An 11,511-nucleotide genomic window follows, 5' to 3' on the forward strand; every position below is an offset into this window, starting at 1 on the left:
CATTAAAACTCTAGCAGCAGCATTTTGCCTAACTGAAGACTTCTTAAAGAGTTTTTTGGATGCCCGGATAATAAAGAATTACAGTAATCCTGTTGAGACGTGATAAATGCATGAATCATTTATTCTGCATCATTTTTGGACAAGATGTTTCTAATTTTAGTGACATTACGCAGGTGGAAGAAGGCGGTCCTGGTAACATTTTTAATGTGGGTGTTAAAATACATTTTGATCAAAAATAACACCATGGTTAGACACATTAGAACTTTTGGCCAGATTAATGCCATCCAGAGGACACCTCCTTTTTCTTCTGAATGCGGGGAGGAGGACAGAACACGCAAAAGTCCCGGACTGAGCCGTCTAATGAAAAAGGCCATTGTCACACTTTTGCCCTTGGTAAGGGGCAACACAAATTCAGGAGGTAGCATTGGTTTGATTTTCACACCTAATGAAGAGATTGAACATTATGCAAACGTCACGATTTATATTAAAATTTCTTTCTCTTTCTGTCTGTCTGTCTGTCTGTCTTTCTTTCAGAGGGACATGCTGGATGTCAGTCAGATAATGAGGGATTTGGCCAGTATGGTCCATGAACAGGGAGATGCTATTGGTAAGTGTCTGGATGTGGTTTCTCTCTTTCCTCACAATGATTTCAAATCTGAACCTATTGACAATGAACTGATTAATAATTAGAGCTAAAAYATTCTTCTGGGGAAACAGTCTTTAACGTTTGCCTCGCTGCCATGATGTGAAACAAAAAGCTGTGGGTTTACATCGACAGAAGGCTGTGAGAGAAAATCCATTTGGACACCGTGATATGTATAAAAGCCTCTCTGCTCTCAGCGTGGATGAGGGCCCTGTGTTAGCACACAGATACAGATGCTCTGCAGCCAGGTCAACTGGGTTCCATCATCATCAACACTCAGGGCACATCTGACATTTATGTGGTAAAAAGGGACTGAACTGATGGACTGGAGGTTAATCCAGGCTGGAGATAGAAGGTCTGAGAAGTTCAACTGAGATTAGGATTTTTACCTTTTGTCTTGGTTAGAAAATATTTGAACCAACTCCCTCATTTATCACTCATTGCTGAAGGGCCAATTTTACTTTTGTCTGTGTGCCTGTGTTCATTTAACAACACATCTCATGAACCACTGAACCGATTTTAAATGGCTATAACTCAATTAATTGTATTAATATTGAGATATAATTTGGCGTGGCAATCACTGAGTGTAGCAGCGGTRAATTGGTCACAAGAACGCTTTCTGAATTATTTTATTCCTGGTACACAGAAACACAAGGCAGCCAGTGCAGATACGTGTTCCTATCCCTCTACATTATGGATAAAATCTTTTTTTTCATCTAAGACATTACACAGTTTCATTGAGCATACTCCAACTGAAAAGTACAAAACGTCTGTCCATGCAAAGTCATAAACGTGAACACAACATAGCTAGTTCGACTGTTAGGGAAGAGAAGAACAGAGCATCTTAGTGGCATGGAGACACAACAGATACTGAGTTCAAAGAAGCAGAATGTGGCAAATGCGCTCAAGGTGTGCAGTCAAAACCTGCCTCAACGGAAACTGTGGCTACACAGAACTATTCACAATAAAGTGTAATTCTGATGACATTTGCAAGGAAATAAAGACATAAAATATATATGGATAATACTACAGAGAATTAGTTTTTAGTACATTTACACACTAAAAAAATAATCACTTAAAGGGGCAATATTATGTRTTTCTCAGGCATGCATTTRAATACTATATCATAATAAAGTATCTATGTCACCTTTAGYTGTTATTAAAATGCKKTTTTTAAGTTTAARTAGAAAATAAACTTATCTTCTCATCACTTCCTCTTCTGAACGCTTTGAAATTGGCCTCTGTCTCTTTAAGAACCTCCTTCTGCTTCTGTTCCGTCCTGTTCTGTGCGGGGGGATTCACGCACGGGGGGCTGGTGCGCGCGGTGGGGTGGGGGTTGTTCGTGCGTGCGCTATGATGCAGTTTACTTGGCATCTGAAAGTACATTTCCTCAAAGGTATTTTGAATCTGAAAAGAGCTTCACTGAGTGAAAAGTAGTGTTGAGAGCAGCAGACAGTTTCGGATTCAATTTTACTTTTCTCTGTTACTGCCGAGAGCCTGCAGGAGTCATGGGCGGGGTGTGTGGGGTGGGGGTGAGGAGGTTTGCTCCGTGATGGAGTAACCCTTGGATGCAGACCGCGGCATGGGGCGGGGTCGGATAACAGGCGGGGTCGGATGTCTGACCCCGCCCTCAACTCTAAAATTAACCAACCCCAGATGCTAAATACTAAAATTAACCACATCCAATTTGTTAAGCCTCTTATTAAACTTCCCTACAAGCCATGACCACNGCACGGGGGGCTGGTGCGCGCGGTGGGGTGGGGGTTGTTCGTGCATGCGCTATGATGCAGTTTACTTGGCATCTGAAAGTACATTTCCTCAAAGGTATTTTGAATCTGAAAAGAGCTTCACTGAGYGAGAAATAGTGGAGCTCAGCAGACAGTTTCGGATTCAATTTTACTTTTCTCTGTTACTGCCGAGAGCCTGCAGGAGTCATGGGCGGGGTGTGTGGGGTGGGAGTGAGGAGGTTTGCTCCGTGATGGAGTAGCCCTTGGCTGCAGACCGCGGCATGGGGCGGGGTCGGATAACAGGCGGGGTCGGATGTCTGACCTCGCCCTCAACTCTAAAATTAACGAACCCCAGATGCTAAATACTAAAATTAACCTCATCCATTTTGTTAAGCCTCCTGTTAAACTTCCCTACAAGCCATGACCACACCCACTGGATGTCCAACCCCATCTAGTATCCTAATCCGCAGTCTGCAGCCGAGAGTATTTGCCATGATGAGGAAGTTCAGCTTAAAGACACGTCCCAGGGGCGTCTCAGGTCCCAAAAGGCGTTTCTGGTCCCCACCTGTYGTTTTGCTCCTSAGCATGGCTTCCTAAAAAACACTGCAGGATTTCTCAAACATGCATGAGTGAGTCAAAGCAAGGCTTTGGGCATGTTTCTTTATGAGAGTATAACATTATAACATGATATAAAACTCAAAAAAGTTGATTTTACATGATATTGCCCGTGGAGTTCACTGTTGGAGCCAACCCTGTTTGTCTTCAACTGTCAGTCTCATATTTGTTACAATAGCTCATAAATTCCTGGGTGGATGTGTAAGTAATTTTTGAATGAGCAAACAGCTCCAAGTGTCTCAGGTCTGAATGGTTATTTCTCCAGATGTTTCAACTCCTTCCACAGATTTTAAACAGGATATAGATCAGGGCTCAGGCCAATTCAGAACAGTTCAATGTTTGGTTCTGATCCATTCCTGGGTGTTTTTAGCTGTGTGTTTTGGAACATTATCCTGTTGGAGGACCCATAAGCTGAAACTGAGACCAAACTATTGGCAGTAAATTCCTCTTCAGAATGAAACAACTAATCAAATTTAACCAACCTATAAATGAGCTACAACTCATTCATTTTATCAGATATTGAGGTAAAATCTGATACATAATCTCCCATTCATTCAAAMATACAGGACTCAGAGTGTGATATCTGGTGATATCACATGAGATAATCCCAAACATCGTTTTCAAGGRTTCACAAAGTAACTCCATATTTTCTATATATCATATGATCTTAGTATAAAACTCTGGCATGAAGACAGTGGAAGATTTGTATTCCTTCAAGGAATGACTTCTATGGACTTTTAAAATCCAACAGACTCAAAATCTTTGTGAATTAATTATCAAATTTATTTTAGTTGTTTTTTTTTTCATCAAATATACATAATTTAACTGGAATGGCAAAAATGAAAGGGATAAATGATGTATAGAAATGGATTTGATTTCAACTAAATTTCCACGTGATATTTGTGGGGGTTTTTTTTTTTTTCAGATTTGAGGTGATAAAAATCTTTTACCTGTTTGTCTAAACCAGGGGTGAGCAATCCTGGTCCCAGAGCGCCGCAGCCTGTTTTACTTGTTTCTCTGCTCCAACACACCTGATTGGAATGAGTGGGTGATTATCATCCTTCTGCAGAATTTGGAAGAGGTCATTTAATGACTGAATCAGACACTTACCATTAGTAAAATACGCACCCTCAATTTAGATCCAAGCAAGYTATATTTGTGTGTGCGTGTTTGAGTGTGTGTGTGTTAATATGTCTGTAAGCAAAACATTTCAATGCACTAGATAGATTACTGAAACTCTTGGACAGTAATCAATGGACATGCAGCTACAAGTAACCCAAATAAAAATGGCTGCCAACCCAAAACTAGTTATAACTTAGCCAGTTTTACAGCTTCTGATGTAAAAWTTGGTGTTGTAGTAACTGATCAGAGCACTATCCATCTTATAAAATAATGCTATTTTGTGGAACTTACACATCATTACRATGTTTGACCAAAACAGCTGTAGCTCTATTATTTCTCAGTATWAGGTGAGCATAGTGAACTTCCTTTAAGCAATGTTATCATTTAAAATACCTTTATTTTTTTTCTTATTTTGAAAGTTGCACAAGCATCTATTTTTATTTTAAAACTGCAAGCTGATGCACATCAACACAGCAGATGTGTCTTATCTGATGCTCGATGATTGTTGATGTGTTCTGGACATGACAGGAGGAACGGGGTGGACCTACAAACACGTGAAGGGAAAGATAGAGGAGGACTCAGTGGAAGACTGCAGAGTTTATTAGACCACAGCACAGGTCTAATCTGATCATTACTGAGTCAGGCAATAATGGACCTTTTCCCATTAAAAAGAGATGCACTGAAATTGCCTTTGGCCTCTTTTTGAACATGGCCGTCGCGGTCGGTATGGTGGCAGATATGAATAATACAAGGCTGTACTGTGGAGGSGCTTGTCGGAAAAGCAGCAGGTAATACAAAGAAATGAATAAGCTGAAGTAGGATGGATTAGTGCTTTTATGCCCTATTCATACTGCCACATGAATATAGGCACACGATATTAAAGCCTGTGAGTCGAGATGCACAGGCAACAGTATTTCAGCCGACAGCAGACAAAGGAGACGTTAAAACCTGCTTCTTTGTACACATCAAAAGACTATCCCATTGAGGGAATTGAGTGAATGCTGACTTCACATTTACATGTTTGTTTAGCTGTTTATTGTTATTCCGTACATTGTACTACTTCTAAATACTTTTCCATACTTAAGCTTTTCATTTATCAAAATTTCCTGCTTGTTTAGGAGATGGGAGCTTTAAGTTTTGGATTTTGTAAATTTGATACTTTTAAAAATGAATTTTAGTTACAAACATTTTTCTCATAGATAAACTTTCACATCGGCTATTGTTAGCTAGTAGCTAGTGCTTTGCTATTTTTACCTTTCAGCAAGCCATTTGGCCACCATTTTGCTACTTTTAGCCATGAGTTAGCCAAAATTACTGTTTCACTTTTAGTATTCTGCCTCTTGTAGCTTTTTTACAACTCGTTTCAGCTTATTCAGCAGTTTTCAGTACTTAGCAGTCACACTGCTCTAAGGTTGCCAACTTTCCAGTAATTTCAGCCAAGTTGAAGTGTCGCGTACAGCATGGTTCGCAACCCTGGTCCTCATGGGCCCCTATCCTTTATGTTTTACTTGTTACTTCGCTATTCAGCAAGTCTTCAGAAGATTGTTAATGGGAACATCTTAAACATGCAGTACAGGAGTCTTTGAGGACCAGGGTTGAGAACCACAACTGTACGGGACACTCTTTGTCCCATATTCTGAGTGCAGCCTGCAGTCAGAGCCATCATGATTCGGCAGGCAAGTAGGCAATTGTCCAGCACACCGAGCTGAAGGGGGACCTTGAGGAATGGTACTGAAGTGACTAAACGCAACGACCAAATGACACACTAAGGGCATTGAAGGGACTGTTGTACTTGCCCCCCCATTAAGTGAAAGAAACCCTGTTACTGAACTTTAACACAATAGGCTATTGYTAGTGTAGTGGGTGACCATATTTTTTATAATAGATTAATATTCTAAACATAAAAGGTTACACAAATATTTTAATTATTTAATGGTGTATTTGATCTGACCATTGAAAACTACAGAGCCCATCCGGTGACATGGAATTAAAAAAAAGTCACGTGCACATGCTATAATTATGTCACAGCCACCACATAGCTAATTATGACCCCTGCATGCAAAGCGTAAGCAGGAGTCATATTGTTTATTTATTTATTTATTTATTTTTCAGTGATATTTGGTCAACCGTACCACAAAAAACGACTGCACCGATCAACATGAAACTTGGCAGGATTGTAGATAAGTCTGACCTACACTGCGCCAGCCAACAGTTTTACGATAGACTCCATATTTGAGGAGGGGGCTCCTTTCAAAGTGGGGGTGTCAGGACATGCAAAAATGCTTATAACTCAGAAACTGTTCAACATAGAAGCTCCAGATTTCTTTTGCTGTTTATCTCTGATGAAGCTCTATCCATCAGGCCCACCAATCAGTGCCCCCACCACCCCTGCCTGGACCCCCAATTTATCTGAAAAGGGGGTATCTGGGCATGCAAAAATGGTTATAGCTCAAAAATTATTAAATACAGGAGCTTCAGATTTCTTTGTTGGTTTAGCTCTGATGAGGGGCTATCCATCAGGTCTAATGTCCACCCACCCTCCMAAAAAAAAAGACCACACCTAAACCACTACAATTTTGGGATGCACCTAGTAGCATGACAWYYDTTAGGAATAAAGACTTCTGAGTTCTGGTGCATTTGTGCGTGCGGGGGTCATTATGTTACCGCTATGCGGTATCAAGTTATTGTTGTCATTTCCGTGCAGACTGTCTGTTGTTTACATGGACATGTCCGAATTAAACTAATTTATTTTGATTTTAATAGAATGAATGACGTTGCTACGACAGCACATTATGTTAGGCATGAAAGTAGCTATTTCTTAGCTTTATGTGCTGCAGCTATAAGTCCCAGGTGACAATTGGAGTTGTTTAGCTTTGTTTTCTTTTTGTGACGCTCAACTTTCAAAAGATGAGCTGAGGCACAGAGCGACAGGAGCACTCCTGTCMCTCTGAACCGCAACTGCGGAAGGAGTCAGRGTTATGCTGCGTTCAGGAGCACAGTAAAAAATCTGTTTCCGACGCACAACACAAAGGGCGTTCATTGTCATTTCATAAATAGCCTACTATAAAAGATGATCCATCTATAATGGCATACACCAAATAATACTAATAATAATAATAATAATAATAATAACTAGAAGCACTCGGAGAGTGCAAACCTCCACCAAGACCGATTTCCCCCATCCTGTAAGAGTTAATGCACAAAAGCTGAGATGGAAAAACATTTGCCGAATAAGTTCTGACGTAGTGAACATTTAAGCAGGCAGTATGCACGGRATTTCYTCCTGGTGGAGTCCAATGAGGAAAAAAAGTCAGACTCATCACCYGACRTTATTCATCGTCAAACTGGTCTCGGATTAAGCTCCTAAGTTTTCATCAGTCACATTCCACTGTGTAAGACATCTGTTTTATGCCCTTTTATGAGTGATTGAAGCAGAATACAGCGTGTGAGTGATTTCTGCACAAATTCACTACTACGAACTTCAGAGCAATCACACAATAAAGTTCTTATGTGGAGGGGGACAAGGTTGATCAGCTGTTCCCTCGGACAGTCCAGCGGCTGCAGCGGGACCCTCCTCCCGCTGTTGGTGTCCTGTTATTCCCAAAAAACATTAAAACATTCCCTCCTGCCCGTTGGCGCACAAACCCACACACTCTTAACACGTCTGGTGTAAAAAAGTAATCCGCCACTAGCTTCCAAAATGTGAAATAAATCCGTTCTCCCCCCGTCTCCAAACTTTGAGGCCCGGCAGCTCTCTGTTTACAAGCCTAGTAGCGAGAAACTGTTTTGAYTGGTTGTTTCGGAAATGTGGTGTGTTTGTGGAAATGGGAAAAATAGGTTTCATGGTGCAGTCACGCACTTCCTGGTCACAAAATGTTCTCTAAATGCGCACCAAATGTGTAAAAATATGCACATTATGGCAAAAATTATTCATCATTAAATCTGGTTTTATTTAAAAGTAAACATTACTTTTATAAAGTTTGAAGTCTGTGCTGTTCAATCCAGTTCAAATGAACACTGGAAGTTCTCACTGTTTTTTACAGAAGCCCTGTGAATGAATTACAGCTTTCGAGCTCAGAGGGTTAAAAGACATAAAACATTCCTGTATCCGCATCGTGATCTGGAACATCACCAAMATTTAATGGTGTGTTCTTTGGYCCAGTACCCACATGTGGTAAAAATGTCATGACAATCTGTCCACAAGTTTTTGTGCAATTTTGTCCACTGACAGACAGCTCGACAGACTGACATATGCGACCGAAAACATTACCTCGCAGTTGGCAGAGGTAAAAAGTGTGCATATAATTAAAGACAAAACAATGCAGGCTATATATAATCTGACTCCAATAATGTCTTTCTATCACAAGGTTTCTCAAAATTAGCCCATTATTTATCACGTGGGAATGCGTTAATTATCTCTGGCGAAGAAAAAAAATCTTGTCGGCATGAGTTAATTATCATGTGCACGCATTATTATCTCGTGGGCACGCGTTAGTCATTGTGTGGGCACGCGTTCTCGTGACCACGTGATAATATTTTTTATTATTCCATGTCACCAGATGTGCTTCGTAGAAACATTACCACTGAAGTGGAAAATTTAAAAAAAAGTTTGGTAATCACAACTACACATATACGTTTATTTTTACATTTCTTTATCCTTCTGTTTACTGAGGTCATCAGCTGCTGAAAAGTAGTGAAGAAAGTAATAAACATGCTGATTAAAGCTTTTTTTAATTCATAGAGTTTCTCATAAAAATAACAGAAACAAGAATGAATTTTGTTTAGGTAGCTTTAACTTAAATGTTGGAGAAATAAGAGATATAATGTGATGTCATCTCATGCATTACCTCAGCCAGATTTCCACATATTGAACTAAAACTTGGTCTAGTTGTTGCTGAAAGTCATTACAACCCAAAATCTAAGCACTAAACACCGTTCACTAAATTTTGATGACGGTAAGTGTTGGATTTAACCTGTTTGTTGAAGCAGTGGATTGATTTTAATATAACTGTCAGAACTAAGAATGGATTTCACATGGGTGCCACAGCCAATCAAACATAACCAACACAGAAATGGTTAAAATACAGTCAGTTTTACAAATGTTCAGCAAAAAAATTTGATCTGGTAATAGCTGAGTCATAACCCAACCCTAACACTTTGAGCAGTAAACATTGCACAACATCTTTCCTTCAAACATCTACATTTAATATGGATTTCAACCTTTTTGTTTGAAAAATATTTTTCATAAATCAGGAATCAACCTGGTTCTTTTCATGCAACATGTTTTGCATGGTCAGAACTGATAATGCTGGGTCTGAAGACATTTCTGCATCAGCTGCCTCCTGGAGAACAGTTCGTATTCCTCTGACTCACTTTTATTTTTTGCATTTGCTTTTTCTTTTTTTTGTGTTTACTTCTCTGTTGCAGTGGCAAATTGTCTGAACTGAATGATTCTATTAAAGTTTTAAGGTGTTTTTTTTCTTTTTTTTTTGTGTTTACTTCTCTGTTGCAGTGGCAAATTGTCTGAACTGAATGATTCTATTAAAGTTTTAAGGTGTGTTTCATACTGACTTAGTGGGTTTTAAAACCAAATTCACCTCAGAAAATTTGAATGCTGAATGATTTTGCTGATTTTTATAAAGCTAAATTGCAAAAGTGTGAATAACAAAACAGAGAGCAAAGATTAAAACGGTAGCTAGATATTAAAATTAAAAACAATTGTTTGAAGCTAAAGCTAATAAATTATTTTTTACAAAGGAGCTAAAATGTAAATGTATGTAAAAAGCTGTGTGTAAAAAAGTATGTAAAAAGTTAAAAGCTCATATTGACACAACAGCTAAAAGCTAGAGTTAACAAAACATTAGCTAAAAATAATTTTTTATAAAACCAAATCCAAAAGCTATAGTCAGTAATCTAGTATTTAAAAGTTCAAACCAACAGTTAGAAGCCTAAATCAGCAAAACAGCAGCTAAAACCTAATATTAGCAAATCAAAAAGTTACAAGATAAAATCAGCTACAAAAAAAATCATATTTTGTTTCAACAAACAAAATAAATGTTTTTAAGCATTATAGCTAGCTAAGATCTTGGCAGCCATGTCCTAAAGCAGCTGAACCTGAATGGTTTGCACTCAGAACATGTTTGGGATCAGCCTCAGCTACTACAACACCCAGTTTTAGGTCAACAGCTGTGAAAATTGAGTTTTTAGACATGTTTGTGTTTTTAATACTTGACTTGCTGCAGCAGCCATCTTGAATCCAACTSGCTCCAAATGTTAATCAGATGTTGATGTGCATCTAAAGAGGATTTTTGACAAGTTGCGATAAAGTTCATCAACTCTGAGCTGCAGTCTGACAACAGACACACACCACCACAAGAAAAACACATTATCACCCACCTTTCACCTTTTAGTGGATCACAATAACTAAACCAAACTGAAGCTAAAGCTGCACAGCTACATTCAGCTGCAGCATTAAACTGTGTTCACAAACTCTCCAGCAGCATGTGACACACAGTTAAATGAATTGTCCCTCTGCAGTCAGCTGAGTTATATTACGTACTCTTGTCACCTAAAACACCTGAATCCAACAGTGAACATGTTCTGTTAGAAAATCACTTCTGCACTTTGTTCAGCCACCACTTGCAAACAGCAGAGCTACTGTTCCTGAATGTAATCCAGCCAATGATTACATTGCACTAAAGTCATTTAGAAAACGGTTCAGTTTACAGAAACATAATTTGTAGGAGACAAAGTTGCACAATGAGGACACAAAATGTGAATTGCTTACCTGTGATGATTGCACCTTGCCAGAGACCAATTCCCTGTGAAGTTTTTTTTTTTTTTTTTCTGGAAAATGTTCAGTACGTGTCACAGCTTTTATAAGAGTTCAGAATATAATATATAATATTTAATGCAGCGTGGGCAGAGCTGCCCTCATTTTAGGAGAAATGTCACCCAGGCTTTACATTCTGTCAAACAGACCGTCTCTCACTCCAACATGAAATCTGAAATGTCAGGCTGACATATGGTTTCAATCAACGAACWATAATGTTTTATTCTTGTGCTTTTGTTGAATTGCAAACGGAACCGTTTTCACAGCTTACTGTGCTCAATGAACAACATTCAGTTTACATCTCAGAGTCACATGATCTGTGTTTTCTCTCAGGTTGGACACCACTATCTTTGTTAGTTTATTGGGATGTTGTTTGATTCCTGTAAGGCTCAACCAAAATGTGTCATGTTAGGGGTTAAACTGGACTGTTGTTTAGAGAAAAAAAAAAAAAACTAAACTAAAGCAATCTACAATGATTTCCAATAATGCCTGAAAAACTTTCTAGATTTGAGCCGCTTTAGAAGGTCAGGTCTTAAGATCAAGACCGGTCTCAAGTACTACAAAACTATAAT

At 39.0% G+C, this 11,511-nt stretch overlaps 1 protein-coding gene across 1 annotated transcript in view; it reads left to right on the plus strand.

Annotated features, from left to right (window-relative positions):
- LOC106526242 (t-SNARE domain-containing protein 1) overlaps window positions 1–11,511 on the plus strand; it is a gene marked incomplete at its 5' end in the record, with an annotated part of 109,430 nt that overhangs the window by 31,587 nt on the left and 66,332 nt on the right. The window contains 1 exon segment of the mRNA XM_014020805.1: window positions 535–607. Coding sequence (XP_013876259.1) covers window positions 535–607 — 73 coding nt within the window.

Source organism: Austrofundulus limnaeus, unplaced genomic scaffold (genome assembly GCF_001266775.1).
Source record: "Austrofundulus limnaeus strain Quisiro unplaced genomic scaffold, Austrofundulus_limnaeus-1.0 Scaffold266, whole genome shotgun sequence".
NCBI classification, from domain to species: Eukaryota; Metazoa; Chordata; class Actinopteri; order Cyprinodontiformes; family Rivulidae; genus Austrofundulus; species Austrofundulus limnaeus.